This window comes from Loxodonta africana, chromosome 18 (genome assembly GCF_030014295.1).
Source record: "Loxodonta africana isolate mLoxAfr1 chromosome 18, mLoxAfr1.hap2, whole genome shotgun sequence".
NCBI lineage: Eukaryota > Metazoa > Chordata > Mammalia > Proboscidea > Elephantidae > Loxodonta > Loxodonta africana.
Window position 1 is genome coordinate 50752055 of NC_087359.1, and position 24736 is coordinate 50776790.

General features: G+C 37.2%; 1 protein-coding gene across 7 annotated transcripts in view; it reads left to right on the forward strand.

Moving 5' to 3' along the window:
- Positions 1–24736, forward strand: part of USP32 (ubiquitin specific peptidase 32) — a 205463-nt gene that overhangs the window by 24307 nt on the left and 156420 nt on the right. For 6 of the 7 annotated variants that reach the window (XM_064271349.1, XM_064271351.1, XM_023553508.2 and 3 more), the window contains exon 2: positions 22334–22461. In XM_064271349.1, the coding sequence (XP_064127419.1) occupies positions 22334–22461 (128 nt within the window). Of the gene's footprint in view, positions 1–4710; positions 4810–22333; positions 22462–24736 lie in introns of those variants that run through there. The other variant, XM_023553510.2, reaches the window with a different exon arrangement.

Genomic DNA, 24736 nt, shown 5'->3' on the forward strand with positions numbered 1-24736 from the left:
AAAGAAAGACCTAAAGATACTGTCTTGGAGGTGGGTGGGAAGAGGGAGGGAGTTCCACAACAAAGATGCTCAGCAGAGAAGTCTCCTTAACGTCCTCTCTCTGGAGGGTAAAGGCCTGGCTGCCAGAGTCTGGAAGCTCAGAGGAGCAAGTGGGGGGATGTCTCTACATTCTCCATGCACGTGTTTATTCAGTACCTCTGTTTTTAGAATGGCTTAGCTAACCTCAGTTATGTCCGATGTCCAGAGAATTGTTTCATGTATTCCAGACAGTAAACTAATAGTCTTTCGCCAGATGGTTAGCTAGGCTGTGTGCAGTGGGAGAGGGCTTCTCTGGAACGTCACTGCTTCTGAAACAGCATTTAGCCAGTAGCACAAGTGACCTTTTTTAACCCCTAGTCTCCTACCCCTGTAGAGGTACCCTGGTCCCACTAATTCCTGAGCATTTATGGGATTCTTGCATGTATAAAGCTCACATTTCCTGGTTGCTAGTTTAGGATTAGGCTTTCTTGAGTCTGTCTACCAAGTCCTTTCATATGTGTCCATCTGCTTTCTAAGCTTCCAGAGTTTTCTTAGTGTTATCTCCTATCCTGGTTTCTTTGTATTTTGGGATTATGCCTGAAAGTCCTCCCCTTTTTAAAGATTATTGTCTTAGAATAGATTCCCAGAAATAAAAATCTTTTGATTCACATCATTTTCTGAAAGTGATACATGCATATTGATTTTGTTAAATATATACCAGCATTTCGTATTATAATTTGCAAAGTTTCCTTGCTAATTCAATAGTCTAAAATGACAGCTTGTTTTAGTTTGTATATTTTTGGTTAGTGTCAAGGTAGAACATTTCCTTGTATTTTGGTATTTGTATTTCCTCATTATTTGTCTTCTTGTCCTTTGCTTTTGTTTGTCAACGTATTTTGTTCTTAAGCTTTTTTTTTTTTATATCAGTTTGTAGAACTCCTTATAACAAGTACCTTGGATATTAAACATTTGACATTTTACTACAAATATTTTCTCCAGTTTACCTTTTAATTGCTGCTGCAATTAATGTTATCGTTCTTAATGTTAATTTTAAATTTGTGTATAGTCAAATCTGCCAGCTGTTTTTTTCTTTAATCACTTCTGAAGTTTCACAGTTTTATTCTTACATATGTTTGGAAAATAACTGAGTCTAATTTATGACTTCATATTTTGAGTATTCAAGTTATTTTATATCACCTGAAATTTATTTTGGAGTGTGGTAAGAAGTTAAGATCTGAATGTATGTGTCGTCCCTCCGCCCCTTATTTATAGCTGCTGAGTGGTTAATCCAGAATGAGCCAGGGAATCATTTCTATTCTCAGTTTAAAAAAAATTTTTTTAAAGTTGTATAATAGCTCCTATTCTGCTTCATAAATTGTTATGTAGTCTTCTTCCAGATATTTGTGTATTTTCTCTAGAGAAACTTGCATTGCATCATATGAAGTCCTGACTTCCTTATTTTTAATTATTTTGTTCTGCTTTGGTTGTTTGAGAAACGTTTGCACACTTTTGCTTTTATGAAAGAAAACTTCAGAATGTTGCCATCTTGAGATTGTTTATAGAACCATATATGGTTATCAGGAAATTGCTGACAATTTTGAAGTGTTTACTATGAGCAGTAAAAAAGAATAAACTAGATTTATTTTGTTTATTTATTTTTTTGATTGTCAGATTCAATCTTGGTTTTAGTAGGTTTTTTTGTTTGTTTTTTAGCTAGGACCTCGGTTTAAAATATATTTTTCCTACGGCTTTTTTTCCCTCTTAATGGTTCTATGGAGCCCTAGTGGCACAGTGATTGAGAGCTCGGCTGCTGAAAGGTCAGCAGTTCAAATCTACCAGCCATCCTTGGAAACCCTGCGGGGCAGCTCTACTGTGCTCTGTAGGGTTAATATGAGTCAGAATCGACTCAGCGGCAGTGGGTTTGGTTGGTTTTCTGGTAATGGTTATACAACTAGTAGCCTTGTTTCTTTGGAACCAAGGCCTTTCGGCAAAAATATGTTTTTCTAATAGAGAGCTCCTTTCAGTCTTTACGTCAGGATTTCTTACTTACTAAAGCAACAGGCTAAAGTGTTCAACTACTAACTGAAAGGTTGGTGGCTCAAACCCACTAAGAGGATTCTTGGAAGGCAGGCCTGGCAGTCTACTTCTGGAAGGTCAGAGCCTGGCAAGCCTTATGGAGCAGTTGTCCCCTGCGCACATGGGGTGGCCGTGAGTCCAAACTGACTCGATGAGAACTGACAACAACAAAACAATAGAATTCCCCTCCTTCTTTTTTCATTTGTCAGAATGAAAAGCAATCTGATGTTTTTGTATCTTCTGTCAGAAAGCTTTTTTTTTTTTTAATTTATGTACATTAAATACACAGCGCTGCAAGGTCAGTGTGAAGTACGCTTTATCTTTCAATGCTGTGTTTCTCTTGCAGCAGGAAGGATGGAGTTGTGTTTTGTGAATCAGGCTGAACTTGGTTGGTTGATTTTCACTTGCTTTCAGCTCTTGAGTTTGTTTTGTGTTCTTGTCTATGCACTTCTTTGAAGTATATGGGGTTCTTTTAACAAGTGGGCTTGATTCTTAGCCACTTTATTTTTTTTAATAATAGCAGTGTGTTTCTTTTTCTGCGAGAAAAATGGTACTACAATTTTTAACAGTTGATTTAAATGAAAAAAATTATTTTTATAATTATAGTAGTGAAGAATCAATAGGATACTCTTAACAAATCTGACTAAATTATATTTTTCCTGAAAGTACATTTCATTTTGGCTTCAAATGCCAGAGTACTAGAACTATTATTAATTAAAAAATGGATTTATTTCTCATGTCTTTCTGAAACTGACCCTTTACAGAAGTTTGGATTAGAGGTAAAAGGAAAAACAAGTTTTAAGACCAAACTTCTTATGTTAGCTTTGTTTACCTTGTATATATTCTGTGGCATTATTCTTGGAATTTTCATAAAATTATGTATAAAATTTCGTTTGTAAAACTGACCTTCTCTATGAATGAATCCTTTTAGTAATTAGTTTCCTGACGACTTCATAACCATTACCATGAAGTCACAGTGTAATGAAAAAAGTAATAAAATTTTTGCATATAACTAGGACAAGTATTCCTTGGGGAAATATTGAGTGAATGATTACAGGGAAGGTAATTTTTTAGTTACAGATTAATTGCCTTGACAGTTAAATTCAGCTATAAAATTCAGTCATTTTTAAAGAAATAAACTCACGTATAAAATTAGATTAAATAATTAGAGCTTGGTTGATAAGAAAGACTATAAAACAACGAACATTTTCTTTACTTAAACAAAATTAACTTCTACTTGTTGAAATAACTTCCATTTTTCTTCAAACAATAAACTGGTAGTAATTCTGTTCCTCTATCTAAATTTTTAATGGCTTTGTAGTGACTTTTTTCCGTGCTGGTGAGTGAACTATGTCGCCATCTATGCCAATAGTTTTATAATTAGGCTCCTGTCTGAAGGTTGTAGTTGAGAGTTTAGAAAACAAAGAATATGTGTCATTGCTACTGGAAAATCTGAGGTTATCAGGGAACTGTTGCTGTTGGGTGCCACTGAGTCAAGGCAGTAACAGTATCTAATATAGTGATAAAAATTAAGTACCTATGGTGCACGAAACCTTTCTACAAAAACTTGAAGCTGTGAGATTTTATTATAATTTTAATTAAAAAAATTTAGATCAAAACATTTGTCATTACTAGGCTTGGTATGCACTTTATAATCGTATAAGTAAAATACTCTTGGGAAAATATAGAGCAAAAACTCAGTTTGATAATATACATATGTGAATTTCTTTAAAGTATTTGGAAGTGTTCACACCTGACTACATAATTTTACATATATGTGTGTGTATATATATATTGGAAACCACAGTGGTGTAGTTGTTAAGTGCTACAACTGCTAACCAAAAGGTCAGCAGTTCGAATCCACCAGCTGCTCCTTGGAGACTCTATGGGGGCAGTTCTACTCTGTCCTATAAGGTCGCTATGAGTCAGAATTGACTCGATGGCAATAGGTTTGGTTTTTGGTGTGTGTATATGTGTGTGTGTATATATATGTATTTTATGATTATGGGGTTTATTGGACAAATAACAGGTTATAATTCAGGTTTAGGAACACTCAGGATACAGTTCTTTGATCAGGACAGCCTCTTCTCATCCGTGCCCAAGGGGTGCATCTCTGTCTGACCCCTCAGCCTCTCTCCTGCTCAGACAAGTGTTACAAAGTTCTTTTAGCTCTGTGAATACATGTCCGAGGCACCCCACTCTGCCAGTAAACCTCAGCCTGGAGGCACCCAGCTCTAGCTCTGTGGATTGGCAAACCTAGCTCCACCAAGTATCTGGAAGCATCGTACTCTGCCAGCAAGCCTCCTGCCCGATGGCGCTCAGCTTTCTCACTCCTTGGGTCCGGAAGCCTACTGCCTGCCCGTCTCCTGCCTCCATCTCCCTGCCAGGACTTCTTGCAGTCTTCGGTGTTACAGCTATCTCTTGATCTCCTGGTACCAGGAGCTTCTTAATGTGGGGATCCCAGGTCCAGAGGATGCACTTCACCCCTGCCACATTTGTATAATTTTTTCAGAATTGCTTTTGGTATCAGATGGAATACTGTATGAAGGTTCGTCTGAAGTTATATGTTAACACTTAATGGTATTGAAAATGGCCATTTTTCTTGTCATTTCGTAGGTTGCCGAGCCACCAATTTGTTTTCAGCAGTCTTTCTTTCTAAATGACAGCAACATTGAGAAGAGAGATGTATTTTTTTTCACCAGTTTGCCAAGAAGGGTAATGAAATCCTACTTATTTCTATTCTGCATAGCAAGCAGAAGAACAGTTCCAAATTTTATTAATTTGTTTTCTTCTACGATTTTTTTTGTAGTGCCTTTATCTCAGTGACACTTAAAGATGGGTGAATTCTCATAGAACTGTAGGAAAAATTTCTTGATCTCTTAAGTAGAAGGCACAAGGAATTAACTTTCGACTTGGAAATATTAGGAGCTTAGCTAGTATTAATAGTAAAATGAAGAAGAGTTGACCTAATTCTGTAATCATTTAATGAAGATGTAAATATATGTCATTAGTAGCGGTTTTCTTTACAAATGGCAGCCTAAAATAAAAAGTTTGACTTGTGTATGAAAGGTGAATCTCACTGAGAGGATCGGACTTTTCTGAAAGCATAAACTAGTGAACAATGAAGTTTCTGAAAAAAGAGTTTAGGAAATATTATATTGGTCTTTATTATGTTGTAAAAGACTGCTCTTACAGGGAAATAGAATGGGAATAAGGAATTATTTTAAATTCATGGATACTAAATATAATTGGCATAGCAAATTTTTTTGGAGGGTGAGAGAGAATCATTGCTGGTTCCTTTAGGAAATCTGAAAACTTGTGTGTAAGCATTCTCTCTCTCTTCTTTTGAAATTTCTGACCCTACAATTTAGTATTATGAACTTTGTAAGACACTGATGTTCTGTAAGCCTCAATTTCTTTGAATGTAGAAATAAATGTTGTTTTTAGTTGTCTTTTTTTTGAGTCAATTCCAGCTCATGGCAACCCCACGTGTGCAGAGTAGGACTATTCCACAGGATTTTCAAAGCAGATTGCCAAGCCTGTCTTCTGAGATGCCCATGGTGGGTTCAAACCACCAACCTTCTGGCTAGTAGTCGAGCACTTAAGAGTGCTTAACCATTTGTGCCACCCAGCGACTCCTAGAAATAGATACACAAAAATAAAAAAACACCAGCACAGAGATGTGTTGTCCTTACCATATAAGACTATCCTTATCTTGTAAAAATCTTATGAGATAGTGCCTGTGAGAGTGCTTTTTTAAAGAGTAAAATGCTAGGTTAGATGCAACATTTAAAATTAATTTTATTTAATAGGTTAAAGGCACTAATGACAACCTGCCATTACTTTTTGGTTAGATATGCAAAGGGAATTGGGCTACTGCCGTATTTTTATGCAAATAACGTTCAACTTCTACGTTTGCTAACTGCTTCCCCCATGAGGTATTTTCGTAAGCACCCTATGTTAATTTTTTTTTACAGCAACATATAAAAAATAATTGTCATAGCAGCGTTTATAAAAATACCTAATGGGGTGTCATGGATTGAATTGGGTCCCCCAAAAATGTGTGTTAACTTGGCTGGGCTGTGATTTCCAGTATTGTGTGGTTGTCTATCATTTTGTGATGTGATATAATTATCATGAGTTGTAAATCCTAACCTCTATGATTTTTTTTTTTTTTTTTTATGATGTTAACGGGAAACCCTGGTGGTGTAGTGGTTAAGAGCTATGGCTGCTAACCGAAAGGTCAGCAGTTCGAATCCACCAGGCTCTTCTTGGAAACTCTATGGGGCAGTTCTACTCTGTCTTATAGGGTCACTTAGAATCGGAATCTACTCAGCTGCAATGGGTTTGGCTTTTGTTTTTTTTATGATGTTAATGAGGTGGGATTAGAGTTAGTCATGTTAATGAGGCAGGACTCAATCTACAGGGTTAGGTTGGATCTTTCTTTTTTTAGAAATCGTTTTGCTACACTGAGATTTTTCTTTTTTTAATTAAGTTTTATTGTGCTTTAAGTGAAAGTTAACAAATCAGGTCGGTTTCTCATACAAAAATTTACATACACCTTGCTATACACTCCTAATTGCTCTCCCTCTAATGAGATAGCACAGTTCTTCACTCCACTCTCTCTCCTCATGTCCATTCCCGGAGCTTCTGGCCCCCTCTGCCCTCTCATCTCCCCTCCAGACAGGAGATGCCAACATAGTCTCATGTGTGCGTTATTTGTGTAAAACTAAGGTAGTTGTCTTTTGGCTGATTTTTTTTTCCCGTTGGTGGAAAGGAGGATACATGGGAATATACATTTTAATGTAGAGGAACTAATGAGTGCCGTGTTGGTGGTAGCTTCAGAAGTTTATGAACCAGGAGAATGATAAATTGTGTGTTTGATTTGAGAGATTGCTGGAAGTGAATGAACTAGAAAACTTGTCGTCAACATATGTTAAATAGTCATTTTGTTATAGTATGGGGAAAAAAAGCTAATGAATACTTAAGGACATTCTCCCCATGATGTTTTTAAGACTCTCCTGCAGTGTCTGGGTAGGCAGTGTTTAAGTTTACAGTGAGTTTCCTGTGATCATACATTAAGTAGTGTCTTTTTTGATATATGTTTTATTCTTGTGGGCAGTTTTCTAAAATACATTATTCCCAGAAATTATTTGAAGTTAACGTTATAGCATTATATTTGGAATGTTTTGGAATGCAAAGTGTCATTCTTAATAGAAGAAAACTTGTACCTGTTTCTCTGTTTGTGCTCGAAATTTATAAGTTGTTACGAAAGTACCTTTGTTGTCCAGCACATAGATTCCATTTTACAGTTTCCCCCCACATTTTTATTCTTGTTAACTGGACACTGTGGTAGCGTAGTGGTTAAGAGCTGCGGCTGCTAACTAAAAGGTCAGCAGTTCGAATCCACCAGGCGCTCCTTGGAAGCCCTATGGGGCAGTTCTGCTCTGTCCTGTAGGGTCGCTATGTGTCGGAATTGACTCAATGGCAGTGGGCTGGTTGGTTGGTTATAGGAAAGAAGCAGCAGAATTTTCTTAGACTATTTCAAATTTTTATGCAGTCCAGAAAAGCTTTGGGATGCTGGGGAACAGAAGTAGTGGCAGTTGGGCCAACCTGATGCTCTCAAAGATAGGGTGGTTCATTTTGATTACAGACACTGGCAGTCTGTAAAGTGAAGATATGGAGCCACAATCCATTGTACAGGCTGCAGTAACCAAGTGTGTTGTGGTAAAGCCAAGAACAACTTTGTTTGGATATAATATAAGAGATGGCTGGATCCACTTTTAGTTTCCAGGCATATACCACACATGGATGGCAATATTGCCAACACTACATATTTGAGCACTAAGGTCAAACGTTATATATATTGCCACACTATTTTCTACTTTGAATTACAGGTCGTTTGCTCAGGGATATAAACTAGGATGTAGGACGCAATAGCTGAGAGCCCAGATTTATACCTTCTAAATAACAGAAGAAGTGGAGATTTATTTTTCTCTATAATTTAAACAGCTAGCCTTAGATGGGCTATGCAACATAGATTCTTTTAGAATTTTTTTAGAATTAATGTGACTAAATAAATAACAGTAAGTAAAAGGTTAGGAAAAACCACCATGTGGGAATATAAATTGGTAGAGCCACTTGGAAGGAACTTTGGCAATATCTTTTAAAACAAAAATGTGCATAACCTAGTGCTTATTAGTGAGCTACTCACATATATATCCAAGGATGCATGTATGTGATTTTTCATTGCAAGTGTTTGTATGAGGGAAAAAACGGGAAACAGTTTAAATGTCTAATAATAAGTAAATAGCTAGATGATCTGTGGTATTGTTTTATAATGGAGTACCGTGTAGCACATGTACAGGTTCCTCATGAGCACAATTAAGTGTTCTGGAATTCCCATCTTTGCAATGTTATCCATAGTTTGTTATAATCTACATAGTCGGATGCCTTCACATAGTCAATAAAACACAGGTAAACATCTTTCTGGCATTCTGTGCTTTTAGCCAGAATCCATCCAACGTTAGTAATGATATCTGTGACTCCACGCCTTCTGAATCTGGCTTGAATTTCTGGCAGTTCCTTCTCAATGTAATGCTGCAACTACTTTTGAGTGATCTTCGGCAAAATTTCATTGCGTGTGCTATTGATATTGTTCAATAATTTCCGCATTCGGTTGGATCGCCTTTCTTTGGAATAAGGATAAATATGGGTCTCTTCCAGTTGGTTGGCCAGGTAGCCATCTTCCAAATTTCTTGGCATAGACCAGTGAGCACTTCCATTGCTGTATGCATTTATTGAAACAATTGGTATTCTGTCAGTTCCTGGAGCCATGTTTTTTGCCAACACCTTCAGTGCAGCTTGGACCTCTTCCTTCAGTACCTTTGGTTCCTGATCATATGGTACCTCCTGAAATGGTTGAATGCAAGCCAGTTGTTTTTGGTATAGTGACTCTGTGTATCCTTCCATCTTCTTTTGATGCTTCCTGCATCATTTAATATTGTCCCTGTAGAATCCTTCAATGTTGCAACTCGAGGCTTTAGTTTTTTCTTCAGTTCTTTCAGCTTGAGAAATGCCGAGCATGTTTTTGCTTTTTGGTTTTCTAACTCCAGGTCTTTGTACTTGTCATTATAATACTGTACTTAGTCTTCTTGAGCCGCCCTCTGAAATCTGTTCAGCTGTTTTACTTCATCATTTCTTCCATTCACTTTAGCTACTGTACGTTCGAGAGCAAGTTTCAGAGTCTCTTCTGACATCCGTTTTGGTCTTTTCTTTCTTTCCTGTCTTTTTAGTGACCTCTTGCTTTCTTTATGTATGATGTCCTTGATGTCATTCCACAACTCATCTGGTCTTTAGTCATTAATGTTCAACGCATCAAATCTGTTCTTGGATGATCTCTAAATCCAGGTGGAATATACTCAAGGTCGTACTTTGGCTCTCGTTGACTTGTTCTAATTTTCTTCAGCTTCAACTCGAACTTGCATATGAGCAATCGATGGTCTGTTCCGCAGTCGGCCCCTGGCCCTGTTCTGACTGATGGATGATATTGAACTTTCTCATTGTCTCTTTCCACAGATGTAGTCAATTTGATTCCTGTGTATTCTGCCTGGCGAGGTCCACATGTATACTCACCATTTATGTTGTTCAAAAAAGGTATTTGCAACAGAGGATTCACTGGTTTTGCAAAACTCCACCATGCGATCTCCAGCATCATTTCTATCACCAAGGCTATATTTTCCAACTACTGATCCTTCTTTGTTCCCAACTTTCGCATTTCAGTCACCAGTAATTATCAGTGCATCCTGATTGCATGTTTGATCAATTTCAGTAAAAATCTTCAGTTTCTTCATCTTTGGCCTTAGTGGTTGGTGCGTAAACTTGAATAATAGTCATATTAACTGGTCTTCCTTGTAGGTGTGTGGATATTATTCTATAAGTGACAGCATTGTACTTCAGGATAGGCCTTGAAATATTCTTTTTAACTATGAATATGATGCCGTTCCTCTTCAATTTGTCCTTCCCAGCATAGGAGACTGTATGATTGTCCTAACATTTAATTGTGTTTACGAAGAACCTGTACATAGATCAAGAGGCAGTCATTGGAACAGAACAAGGGGGTACTGTGTGGTTTAAATTCAGGAAAGGTGTGCATCAGGGTTGTATCCTTCCACCATACTTATTCAGCCTGTATACCGAGCAACTGAGAAGCTGAACTACGTGAAGAAGAATGGGGCATCAGGATTGGAGGAAGACTCATTAACAACTGAGTTATGCAGATGACACAACCTTGCTTGCTGAAAGTGAAGAGGACTTGAAGCACATACAGATGAAGATCAAAAACCATAGCCTACAGTATGGATTACACCTCAACATAAAGAAAACAAAAATCCTCACAACTGGACCAATAAGCAACATCATGATAAATGGAGAAAAGATTAAAATTGTCCAAGATTTCGTTTTACTTGGATTCACAGTCAACACCCACGGAATTAGTAGTCAAATGACACATTGTGTTGGGCAAATCTGTTGGAAAAAACCCCTTTAAAGTGTTAAAAAGCAAAGATGTCACCTTGAAGACTAATGTGCGACTGACCCCAGCCATGGTGTTTTCAATAGCCTCATATGCATGTGAAGCTGGATAATAAATAAGACCAAAGAAGAACTGACACCTTTCGATTATGGTGATGGCAAAGAATGAATATACCACGGACTGCCAAAAGAAGGAACAAAATCTGTTTTGGAAGAAGTACCGCCAGAATGCTTCTTAGAAGGAAGGGATGGCAAGACTGCATCTCATGTACTTTGGACGTGTTATCAGGAGGGATTAGTCCCTCCAAAAGGACATCCTCATGTTTGGTAAAGTAAAGAGTCAGTGAAAAAGAGGAAGACCCTTAATGAGGTGGATTGACACAGTGGCTGCAACAATGGGCTCAAGCATAGCAAAGATTGTGAGGATGGTGCAGAACCGGGTCATGTTTTCGTTCTGTTGTACATAGGGTCACTATGAGTTGGAACAGACTTGAGAGCACATAACAACAACTACATGTAGCACATAAAGGAATGAGCTAGATCTATATGTAATAAGAACAAGTTGCATTATGATATGTGTAATGTGATACTAAGGAGCCCTGCTGGCACAGTGGTTAAAATGCTCGGCTGCGCACCAAAAGGTTGGCGTTTCAAACCTACCAGCTGCTCTGAGGAAGAAAGATGTGGCAGTCTTCTTCCGTAAGGATTAATAGCCTTGAAAACCCCATTGGGCAGTTCTATCCTGTCCTACAGGGTCACTATGAGTCGGAATCAACTTAATGGCAGTGGGTGGGTAATATGATATTACTGTAGGTTTCTATGGGTACAGCTTAAAAAAGCATGAAAAAAGACCCGAAAGACAAACATTGATTATCTCTTGGGGAAGTGTTGGGGGAAGATGGTGGGAGGGAGTGGGACAGGAGAGAGGAGGTTAGTAGGATTTGGTGGTGGTTTTTAGGTCTTAGCCTTATTTGTGTGTACCGTTTAAACTTAAAGAATGCATTCACTTATTAGTTGTGTCATTAAAAAGTAATTAAAAAATTACCTCTAATTGCCACCCAATACAAAAGCCACTTTTTTTTGTGTGTACTTAATCATCCACTGTGTATAATTTTTGTGTAATTTTAATCATCTTTGATTATTTATCATTATTTTACAACATGTTTTCATGTTTCTGTGAAGCATTTATTACCATCTTTATACAACAGAAAATACAACCAGTTGCCATCAAGTAGATTCTGTATGTTGGAGCTTTTCAAAGCCGCCTCTAGGCCTCCAATTTCTCAGTTTTTCTTTTTCAGTTTTGGCCTTTTTTTTTCTTGTCAGCCCAGGAAGTAATGCTGTCTCATGCAGTTGCAAGGTTAAATAGTTGCCGCTGATTGTTTTTAATGAACGCTCTGGGGATAGTGCCGTTTGTACAGAGTGAGTTTAAACACAGTCCCTGAGAAGGTGTTCTTTAGGACGCTACCTGACAGGTCAAATATTGAGAACTCTCTGGGGATGGGGCTCTTAGGAAGCTGCAGACCTTTCTGCTTCCCTCAGTGGCTGCTGGTTTTCACAGCTATTGTGAGTTGGGACGTTGTTGGTTTTCAAGGGATACTGCAGAGCTAGGGAGAGGGAGATGGGAATGGAGCTTGGCAAAGCACCGCAAATATCGCTGTTTTTACAGAGATTCAACCGCTTTTCTTACATAAGGCTCCTTGGATCATTGCAAGCCTTTAGTTGATTTCTAGTGCTCTGAAAAAGTTGAATTTCACAGTTTTTAATCTGTATTCTTATTGTTTTTATGGAGGGATGGATTTTCAGAGACTTTTACTACACCATTCCAGAAGTCAAACCTCCTTAAAGTCTCCTCCCCACCCTTCTCCCTCCCAAGAAAATTTTACACAATAAAAGCACGTCTTACTGTCAGTGAGTTTTGACAACATACGGAATATTTCTGTCATCCAAGAAAGTGCACATGTATCCCTTCCCAGTAAATCTCCCTCACCTTCAGAGGTAACCAGTACTCTTATTTTTGTCACCTTTGATTAGTTTTGCATGTTCTACTGAACATAAATAAAATCCCACAGTATTTGTTTACTCTTTTGTGTCAGCCTTCTTTTGCTCTATATAATTAATGTCTGTGAGCATTATCCATGTTGTTACGTGTATCTATAGCTTTTTTCTTATTGCTGAATAGTATCTATAATGTGAACGTTTAAAAATCTGTGCATATCTTCATGGACGTTTGGATCATTTTCTGTTTTTGGCTATTATAAATGAAGTTGTGAACATTTATGTTGAGGTCTTTCTGGATCATATATTTTCGTTTCTATTACGTAAATACTGAGGAGTGAAATTGCTAGGTCAAAGGGTAGGGGTATGTTTAAAAGAAACTGCTAAACCCTTTTCCAAAGCAGATGTACTGTATTACATTCCCATTAGCAATGAATAAAAGTTTCAGTTCTTCTGTATCATTGCCAGCATTTTGGTTTTCTCAGTCTTTTTTGTGTGTTTGTGTGAAAATATACACACCAAAACATTTGCCAGTACAACTTCCACATTTACAGTAAAATGATATTGATTACATTTTTCGTGTGCCATCATTACTGCTGTCCTTTTCAAAACATTCCACCACCATTAACACAAACTCAATGCCACCCAAACAAAAACTCCCTCTTCCCCCTCCTTTCTATCCTTGATAATCATTAATAATCTTTGGTGTCTATATAGTTGCTTATTTCACATAAGTGAGATCATACAGTATTTATCTTTTTGCGAGTGACTTATCTTGCTCAGCATAAAGTTTTCAAGGTTCATCTATATCGTGGCATGCATCAGAACTTAATTTCTCTTCATAGCTGCATAATAGTCCATTGTATGTACTGTATTTTAACACAAATAACATGCCAGGTTGCTCCCTCCTGCCTTGAGGTATTTTTGTAAAGATGCTATTTTTTTTTTTTTTTACTGCAGCATATAAGAATTGGAGTGGTAACGCTTGCAAGGGTGTCTCATGGAGGGGGAGCGGGGGAAGGACAGGGCATGGCTGGCAAACAAATGCAGAGGGCGTGCATTATTTGCACAAAATACGGTATGTGCCACATTTTTTAATCCATTTATTTGCTGATAGACATTTTGGTTTTTTCCACCTTTTGGCTGTTGTGAAAAGTGCTGCAGTGTACTGTGGCATACAGTTTTCTGTTTGCATTCCTACTTTCACTTCGTCTGGGTATATACCTAGGATTGGGATTACTGAGTCAAATTTTTTTTTTTTTTTGATTGTAGTTCTGTGTTCAACTTTTTGATGAACCACCAAACTGGTTTTTACAGTGGCTATACCATTTTACATTCCCACCAGCAATGGATGAGGGTTCCAGTTTCTCCAACCTCCCCAACACCTGTTGTTTTCAGTTTTTTTTTTTTGATCATTGCCATTCTAATGGGGGTAAGGTGATACCTCATTATGGCTTCGATTTGCATCTCTTTAATGGCTAATGATGTTGAACATCTGTTCATGTACTTGTTAGCCATTTGGATATCTTCTTTGGTGAGCTGTTCAAGTCCTTTGCCCATTTTTTGATTAGGTTTTTTTTTTTGTTGTTAACTTATAGAATTTTTGTGAGTATTTTGGATATTAGGCCTTTAGCTGATAATATGGTTCCTCAGATTTTTGTTCCCAATTTTTGGGTTCTCTTTTTACTTTGTTGATAAAGTCTCAGCCTTTTTGATTTCAGCCATTGTAATAGCTGTCTGGTGGTATGTTATTAATTTGCATTTCCTTGATTACTAATGAGATTGAACACATTTTCATGTTTATTGGACATTCGAATATCCTTTTTTATGAAGTGCTCATTAAGCCATTTTTCTGTCCTTCAATTAGGCTTTCTATCTTTGTAATATATGCTTTAGAGGAAGATAAGAAAGGAGTCTAATACTTACACATCATTACCGATGACATGAAGATGTTCAGAAGCAAGGTAGTGGGTGAACGAATGCTTTTAAATCTGGCAATGACTATTTTTTTGGTTCATCAGGGATCTTAGCCTGGAAATTTTAATGATCTCACTTCCTTTTTATATTTCGATGGACTGAATTCAGAATGGGTAGAAAACTTAATTCAATTTAAGCTATAATAATGGGGCTTATATTTTGGGTTCACAGGGTCAACTATAGGTGTATATCTTCCATTAAAAAAATAATTATCTACCACAGAGACAGTTTATATGAACATTATCTGAAGTCCTATGAGCTATTTTCTTGAGAATAGTATTGCTTAGGGGTCAAAGTCAGTAATTATAGTGTTAGCATTGTCCCTGATTAGCAAATCAATCTTTTGGCCTTAGTTATGAAAATTGGAATCTCCTTTCCTGCCTCATGGAAGTACTTTATAAAACTGAGGTTCTCAGAAGTCCTTTAATCTTTGTAAAATAATAAATGCATACTCATTTAAAAATTTTTCTTTATATTATTTTACTTAGAGTTAATTTCTTCATATGTTTTTTGGTTAACTCTTACAATACATATTAACCAATTTAACATCATAAAATGAAAGTCTGCTTTGAAGGAATTGAATCCTTTTGTATTATTAGGGATTCTTTAGTTTATAGAACAAGTGTAGGCCAGTTTCAGAATTTCTAGTACTGTGCCACTTAATTAAGTTTATGAATACGAGTCAAGGTATAAACCTTCAACTTTGTTTCGTTTTTGTCAGAGACAAAATCTTAAGACACCGTTTAGTCCTAGTTATTTTCTGAAAGTCTGAAAGTGTTGTGTTCTCTACAAAGTCACAAACAACTTGCTGGTTGTAGGCTGCCTCTTGCCTGAGGTGTTCCACCTGGGTTGCCTTTATCATCTACCTGAAGCGGTTTTTGCTATAAGGAGTCTGCCAGAGGGGCTTTTGGTGGGTAAATTCAGTTCAGCTCTGCCAAAGCCCATTTATAAATTAATGTTCATTGTGATTTCTTTGCTACGTTCGGCATCTTCTTCTTGTCACCTGTTTGTAAATTCTTAGCTTACTTTGGCAGCAAAAGTGCATATTTCCCAGTGTTTACCTCTAATTTTATCCTCTGAACCATGTGTTACTAAATTCTCATTAATGCCTTTGGAACCAAACTGTTAAAGATAGCAATTTCTCATGCTTTAGCAAAAATCTAAATGCATAACACCACCTTGGCTCTGTGGGAGAGATGAAGAAATAGAACACTTGGTCCCCACTCTTGAGGGACTTAATATCTACTTGGAGAAATAAGAGTTAAATGTTACATTTGAAGAAGTTACAGTATAAGTAACAGGAATACAGAACACCAAAACCAAAACCAAACCAAACCCAGTGCCATCGAATTGATTCCGACTCATAGCGACCCTATAGGACAGAGTAGAACTGCCCCACAGAGTTTCCAAGGAGTGCCTGGCGGATTCGAACTGCCGATCCTTTGGTTAGCAGCTGTAACACTTAACCACTACGTCACCAGGGTTTCCACAGAACACCAGTCTTATGAAAATCTTACCTTTACAAAAATGAATTAAAGCTTATGCATTTCACAGTCGCATGCATATGATTTCTTGAATGGAAATAAAAGGGTATAGAGTTCAGAGAATGCCCACAGGAATGCAAACATCCATCTGCAGAAAAAAGGTTGAGAACTACTAGTACAGACAAGAAAAACAGACTTTAGAGACAGCAGTGAGCATTATGCTGGCTTTTTTCTTCCTTCTCATATGTTTGTTTTGTGGGGTTATTAAAAGCATGTACTTTAGTTTTCCTTTCAGGAACAATGAATTCTAATCTCTTCATATGACCCTGCCTAAGCTCTTTAGCTTCTCTATCCAAATCAGAAAGGAGGACTTGACCTATTTATTGTTGGTACGGTAGAAATGTAAATATAAAGCAAAATATTCAAATTCCGTTACAGTGGGTTTGAACCGCCAACCGTTTGGTTAGTGGCCAAATGCTTAACCACTGAGCCACCAGGACTTCTCATAAATAAGACAGAGGCCTGGAGATAGGATATCCAGGAGTTGTATGACAGTTCCGTGGTCATCACGACTTGTTTTTCGACTTCACCAACCTTAATACACGGCTTTTAATTCAGGCTCACTCATAGTATAAAATGGTTGCTGGAAGCATAGTTTCTGAGTTCCAGGTGGGAAGAAGGGACAAGGCAAAAAGATATTATTTGCCAGCTGTCTTCACCTTTTAAGGAACCTTCTTGAAAGTTCTCCCTGGCAACTTCTGTTACATTTCATTGGCTATCACTAGTTGCAAGGAAAGCTGGGAAATAAAGTCTTTTAGTTAGGAACATTATCACCTTGAATAAAGTCAAGGGTCTGTTATGTCTGCCAGTTATCAACTTCATTTCCTCTAGTCCTGCCTCTTGCACCTTATACCCCATTTATATCAAACTACTTGGAGTTTCCTGATTACCCGTGCTAATTTATGCTTTTCTATGTGCTTTGCCTTCATGGAATAGAAAAGCTTTCTGCCGTTTCTTGCCAGGTGAACCACTTTCGGTTACCATCCAGTCCATTCTGACTCATGGTTACCCCATGTGTGTCAGAGTAGAATTGTGCTCCATAGGCTTTCAAGCCCTGATTTTCCAGAAGTAGATTGCCAGGCCTTTCTTCTGAGGTGCCTCTGGGTAGACTCGAACCTCCAGCCTTTTGATTAGCAAGCAGTTGAGCACATTAACCATTTACACACTACAGGGACTCTACTCTTTCTTTAAACCCCAAGTCAAGAGTTACTACCTCTTAAACGACTTTCTTGATCATCAGCTCAGTACCTCCACTTTGACATTTACTACCTGGTATTTCAGTTATTTCATTATGTGCCTATCTGTCCTATTAAGTTTTGAAATTTTAGAATTCGATATTACTAATCTTGACCCTGCCTGACATACAGTAGACATTTAATAAGTATTTGTTGTAGAAAATCAGCCAAAAGTACAATTTTAAAACAGCTAGGGGCAGTGGTGTCACTAGAGGTCACGGGGTGCAGACTGCACTAAGTGACACTGTCAGAGGGGATGATACCAAAATGACTGTCTGAGGCATGTGAAACAAACAGTAACACATGTAGTTCAACCATGTATACGAGACTAAGCAGGCGCGACAGTTCCAGGGCAGGGATGAAAAGACAGGAGGGACAGGAAAGCTGTACAAATGGAAATGGGGAACCCGGGATCGAGAAGCGGAGAGCGTTGAGACGTCAAGGGGTTGGCAACCAGTGTCACAAAACAATATGTGTATTAATTGTTTAATGAGAAGCGAATTTGCTCTGTACCCTTTCACCTAAAGCACGGGAAAAAAAAATTACAAAATGACTATAAAATTTTTGTGCAGCGTTTCAGCAGAAATTTACTATTTTTTTAATTAAAATATCCCTGTAATTAGTTGTAACAACAACAATTTTTCATAAGCGCAGCTTGCATGTATTACATGTAACCCTATTTGGGTGGTTTTTCACGTGCTATTTGCATAGTAGACTAATCAATCCCTTCAAGGTTGTGGCCCAGCCAATCATTTTGGCAGTATTATAAAGCCTAGGCCAGAAAGGCTGTATATAAGAGAAACCCATTGCACTGGATTGTTTCTTCATTTTTATTGCTGAGTAATATCCCATTGTACGGGTATTTCACAAATTATTCATCTGTTCATAGGCGAAAAAGGAGTTTCTGGTTTTTTGGTTATTAATAAAGTTGCTGTGTGCATTTCTGTACAATATTTTCATTTCTCTTGCTAAATAACAAGGAGTGAAATTCCTGGGTTATAAAGTAATTGTGTATTAACTTTATAAGAAAGTGCCACACTGCCATTTATTTATTTATTTATTTATATTAACTTTTATTGAGCTTCAAGTGAACGTTTACAAAAACAAGTCAGGCTGTCACATATAAGTTTATATACACCTTACTCCGTTCTGCCACTTGCTCTCCCCCTAATGAGTCAGCCCTTCCAGTCTCTCCTTTTGTGACAATTTTGCCAGCTTCCAACTCTCTCTATCCTCCCATCCCCCCTCCAGACAGGAGATGCCAACACAGTCTCAAGTGTCCACCTGATATCATTAGCTCACTCTTCATCAGCATCTCTCTCCTACCTACTGTCCAGTCCCTTTCATGCCTGCTGAGTCGTCTTCTGGAATGGTTCCTGTCCTGGGCCAACAGAAGGTTTGGGGACCATGACCACCGGGATTCCTCTAGTCTCAGTCAGACCATTAAGTATGGTCTTTTTGTGAGAATTTGGAATCTGCCTCCCACTGATCTCCTGCTCCCTCAGGGGTTCTCTGATGTGCTCCCTGCCAGGGCAGTCATCGGTTGTAGCCAGGCACCATCCAGTTCTTCTGGTCTCAGGATGATGTAAGTCTCTAGTTCATGTGGCCTTTCTGTCTCTTGGGCTCTTAGTTATCGTGTGACCTTGGTGTTCTTCATTCTCCTTTGATCCAGGTGGATTGAGACCAATTGATGCATCTTAGATGGCCGCTTGTTAGCATTTAAGACCCCAGATGCCACATTTCAAAGTGGGATGCAGAATGTTTTCATAATAGCATTATTTTGCCAGTTGACTTAGAAGTCCCCTTAAGCCATAGTCCCCAACCCCCCGCCCTTGCTCCGCTGACCTCTGAAGCATTCAGTTTATCCCGGAAACTTCTTTGCTTTTGGTCCAGTCCAGTCTAACCATTCTTTATATAGACTTTCAACCCATCTCTTTCTTTTAGCCCCTCCTCTTACCCCCTCTGCCTTTTGCGGTTATTAGTACTGTCAGTTCCTGAGCCTTTTTGGAGCTCTGGACAGAATGAATTGGATTGCTTCTTGTTTGCATTTCTCAACTCCTGGTGCTGAGGTTTCAACTCTCTTTAGCTTCTTTAGATCAGTCACCAGTCCTGCAGACTCTTAATGTCCTCTACAAAGAAAATTGTCTCTTAGGTCATCAGTCCTCTCTTTTTTTATTTTCTTTGTCCTTGTGAGTTTATATTCTTTTTTTATTGTTGTAGTTTTAGTGAGGTCTTGAGAGAGAGGAGAAAAAAAATTCATGTGTTCAGTTTTCCATATTTTTGCTAAAACTGCACATTTTCTTTCTAAAATTAAAATAACTACATTGATAGTATGGTGTCTTACCTTAAAACTTATTAGACCTGGTTCTATTTTTCTTTCTTTCCTAAGTTTATTTTTAAAATTTTCAGTTTCAGAAAATTCAAAAAATTTTTACAAATGAACACTTTTATGTATTCTTTTTCTATAGATTTTGAGTAAGTAAAAATACTCTATTTTCAGTAAAAATGGATCTATTGAACATTTTAGTCTGATATTCTATTTTGAGAGTATACTATAGCTTATTCAACCTGTTCTCTGCTGGTGGACATTGTTTGCTTTTTATAAATGTTTTAAAAAGCTTGTTTATATGTACGTTTCCTTCCACTATAAATGAATACATTCCTTGATCATGAGACTGCTATTTTTTTAAACATATTATCAAACAGTTCTTCAAATAATCTGTAATCAACAGTGCATGAAACTATCATAGTATATTCTAATGGTTGATTTTTTTTCTTCTCTGCTAGACTGTGAGCAACCTAATTTATTAGAAAAGCCATTAATGAAAATTAGACATTTTGAAGAAATAGGTTTTCCAGTAGTTGAAGTCGTATCTTCTCCATTACTGTAATTTATCACACATGACTGTTCTATTTTTCACATTTGTGTTCTAAAAAGAAAGAAAAATCAAGTTAGTATATTGGAGATGTTAATACTGTAATTCCAGTTTTTAATGAAGTAAGCACCTCGTGTTCACACTTTTCTCTAGCTACTTACTCAAGTATTGGATCTTATTGTTTTATCATTGCCCTACATGTTGTTGAACCCATCAACCCTCCCTCCTTATCATAAACATGTATTGAGTGATTCGCTATGTGCCAGGCACTCCTAAGTCTTTATCTTGCTGGTCCTTTCTGTTTTACTTGAGACTGTCCATTAGTTCCGTCTTCCTGGCTCTTGGAGACCACATTCTCTTTTTTTCTCCGTCTCTCCTTCTATTTCTTATTAGTTTCTTTTGAGCATTTTTTTCCTCCTCTGCACACACTATAAGCATTGGTTTCTTTCAGTTTTGTTTCTTATTGTGTTTCTTACTCATGGTTTTAATTGCCACCTGTAGGCTGATGACTCCCATCAAACTTCTCCTAAGCTTTCCACTTATAATCCCCAAAACCCAGTGAATACTTAAGGTTCCTCATATTCAGTATGTCCAAAATGGAGTTTATCATCTTTTCTTACTGACTTATTGTTTTTCCTACGTTCCCTGTTCACATAATACCACCATCCTTTCAGTTTCCCAGAATAGAAACCTGGGTGTTATTTTAGATCGCTTCTATTCCCAGGCAAGCTTCAAGTTCTGTTGACTTTTCTTCCTAGATTGTTCCCAGTTTTGGCTCCTCCTTATAGGGTTGCTATGAGTCAGAATCGACTCGAAGGCAGTGGGTTTGGGTTTTTTTGGGTTTTTCCTCTTGTAGTAGCGGTTCTAGTTATTGCTTCTGTTTTTTCCCACCTCAATTCTGTTCTCTTCACTGCTGCTAGACGGAGCTATATGAATTGTATCTGACTGTGTGTCCCTTCCAACATTAAGCCCAAATTCCTTATTATGACAGAAGAGAATCTCTGTGACTTGGTCACACTGGCTCTCTAGGTTTATCATTTACTACTCTCTGCCTTACTTATTTTGCTCTAATAATATAGAGTTCTCCATTCACCCTGAGGATCATTGAACTTCTGAACAAAATATTCTCTCTGCCAGGCATGCACTTGTCTTTTTTCTTTTTGCTTGGTTTATCCCTTAAGATTTTATGTAATCATCCTCTCCTTCCAGAAGCCTTCTCTGTTTCCCCACCATGGGTCTAAGGTACCCTTTCTGTACCTCCACTGTGATCATTGCACTAACCATATAATATTTAAAAAAAGGAAAACTAAACCAAACTCGTTACTGTTGAGTCGGTTCTGACTTATAGCAGCCCTATAGGACAGAGTAGAACTGCCCCATAGGATTTCCAAGGAGCAGCTGGTGAACCTGAACTGCCAACTCTTAACCACTGTGCCACCCGGGCTCCTTATAATATTAAGGGGTATTTATTTCTCTGTCCTTGTAGGAAGAGATTGTTTTTTACAGTTTCTAGTCTTCAATGCCTAAAATAAGGTAGTGGCTTAGTAATTTTATTTTTGGTGATAGGTGTCTAAAATTTTTAGATTGTTAGTATAATCTATTTATAGATTATTTTCTTTTTAAATGGTGGCAAAATCTAAGCTAAATTTGGGGAGTATCCTCTACATGGATGGATGTGTGCTCAAGGACTACAGATAATATAAATTTTATCCTGAAGGAAGTGAGCATATTGCTGCTGAAAACATCAGTGCCAGAATCAAATGCCAATTGGCCTATTTGCTGATTTGAAGCCTTTGTTACCTCTTTCTTGCCCCTGCCTAAAATTTGTATGGGTAGTTTAAAGATCTGTCTTTTGAGAATAACAGGTCAAGAATTTTCATATTTTGTAGATCAGATTTGAAAATATTAGAGTTATGACAAGAAAATACCTTTGGATTTTTTTTTTTTTTTAACTTATCTGAAAAGAGAGTATTTGCCAGTTTTTCTTAGGAATTGGTTTGAAAAAAGTCTAAAGATTGTGAGAGTTGTCTTCTTTTCTCTCCTGGGTTTTTACGTGTGTTCTATTTCTGAATTGCAGTTACAGATGTAGAGCTGAAACGACTGAAAGATGCCTTCAAGAGAACCTGTGGACTCTCCTATTACATGGGCCAGCACTGCTTCATCAGGGAAGTGCTTGGGGATGGAGTACCTCCAAAAGTTGCTGAGGTAATCTTTATAACTCATGTTTTCCTTTGAGATAGTTATCCACCAGCCTGAACTCTTGAGGGGCCTCCTGGCCTTAACAGATTTAATCTTCCCCACAGCTTTTTTCCTTACCCAGGAGGTAAACGGGTCTTGTTTTAGATGTCAGTATGGCTGTGTTCTTAGAGGCCAAATTGGAGTACTGCAGAGCTGTAATTCTCCTGTACTTCTGACCTTTAATAGCCACTGAGTGCAATTACAGGACCATTTGTATGGCTGACTTCTTATTCTTACAGACTTCATCTCTCTGACATACCATTTTTGTATTGGGAGTATGTTTTATAAATTTTGTGTTAAAGAAAACCCTTGCATAAAATAAAACCTAGCTGATTATATAAAATTAAATGTTATAAATGAAACACTAACTACTGGAATTCCTAAAGGCTCATTTAAATTCTATGAAAATTTTTAGGTAGAGATAAAATATGCTAAGTTGATATAAGTAATTTTCTTTCTAAAAATAGTAAGACTTTTATAGTTACATATACGTATATGCATTGTGTCATTTTAAATGTAAAATGAGACTAAAATGAGTAAAACAGTGAATGTTACAGTAGGAATTTTAAGCTTGGTATGTTATATATAGACCTTAATTTGCCATTTCTAATTAATGACAATTTCTGTTTTTAACCTGTGTTGTGTTCTTTTAAACCTTGCGGTTTATGTAGTATAGAGATTACATTTGTTGTTGCTGTTTTGTGTTTTGAGTTTTTTGGGGGGGAAGGATATATGTTGTTATTTCTCTTACATATACTGTTTTGTAAAATTATGTACTTTCATTTTCTGCTATTTTTATGATAAAAAACCCAGGTAGCATTTATCCTAAGATTATTTATTGAATTCCCTGTTTTAGTAAAATTTATCTTCTGATTTTCTTTTAATCTTTTTGTCTTTAAGTGCTAGTATAATATAAAAGCTTAGAATTTAGCATTTTTTATTTTAGGATATAATTATTAATATAATATGGTATGTATGTAAGTTGCCGGTTAGAGGAAGGGACTAAAACTAACTCTATACTAATTCATGAGAGATATTTCCAAATTCAAATATGTCCTAACTTTAGCTTTTCTCCTCTCTGCTCCTTTCTTACAGTCAAAACTGTCAGGCCTACTGTAATTTATGTTGCTGGGAATTTAGGTCAGATTATCTGACCCATCTCTTTTTGCGTGTGTATCTATACATGTTGTTGTTAAGTGTCATGGAGCAGAGTTGGCCCTACTCGTGGTTGACCCCATGCACAATGGTATCAGACCATTATAATACATAGTGTTTTCATTGGCTGATTTTCAGAAGTAGATCACCAGGCCTTTCTTCCTAGTTTGTTTTAATATGGAAGCTCTGCTACACCTGTTCATTGCAACACACAAGCATCCACTTACAGATGAGTGGTGGTTTCTCTTGAGGTGAATTGTCTGGGAATCGAACCTGGGTCTCCCATGTGGAAGGCGAGAAGTCTACCATGGAACCACACTGCTCTCATTGACCTGTATCTTTTTATGTGTCCACATGTATATACCAATTCACGGATATTCATTTAGATTCTTGGTATTTTTCAGTTGAGTTGTCTTTTCATTACTGAGTTGCAGGAGTTTTTTTATGTAGTCTAGATACAAGTCCCTTATAAGATATATGATTTACAAATAGTTTCTACCATTCTGTGCATTGTTTTTTCATTTTCTTGATGGTGTCCTTTGAAGCATAAAGTTTTTTAATTTTGATGATGTTCAGTTTATTTATTTTTTAATGGTTTGTGCTTTTGGTGTTGGGCCTAAGAAACCATTGCCTGATGCAAGGTCACAAAGATTTACTGCTGCTTTTCTCTAAAAAAAGCTTTATAGTTTTTAGCTCTTACATTTAGATCTCATCCGTTTTGAGTTAATTTTGGTGTATGATGTGAGGTGTCTAACTTCATTCTTTTGAATGTGGATCTTGAATTGTCCCGGCACCATTTGTTGAAAAGACTCTTCTTTCCTCATTGAATTATCTTAATCAACTTTGTCAAAAATCAATTGACAATGAATGTAAGGGCTTATTTCTGGACTATCATTTTTTTTTCCATTGATCTGTATGTCTCTCTTTGTGCCAGTACCACACTGTTTTGATTCCTGTAGCTTTGTAGTAAGTTTTGAAATCAAGAAGTATAAGTCTTCCAACTTCGTTCTTTTTCAAAATTGTTTTGGCTATTTTGAGTCCCTTGTATTTCCATATAAATTTTACGATCAACTTGTCGATTTCTGCA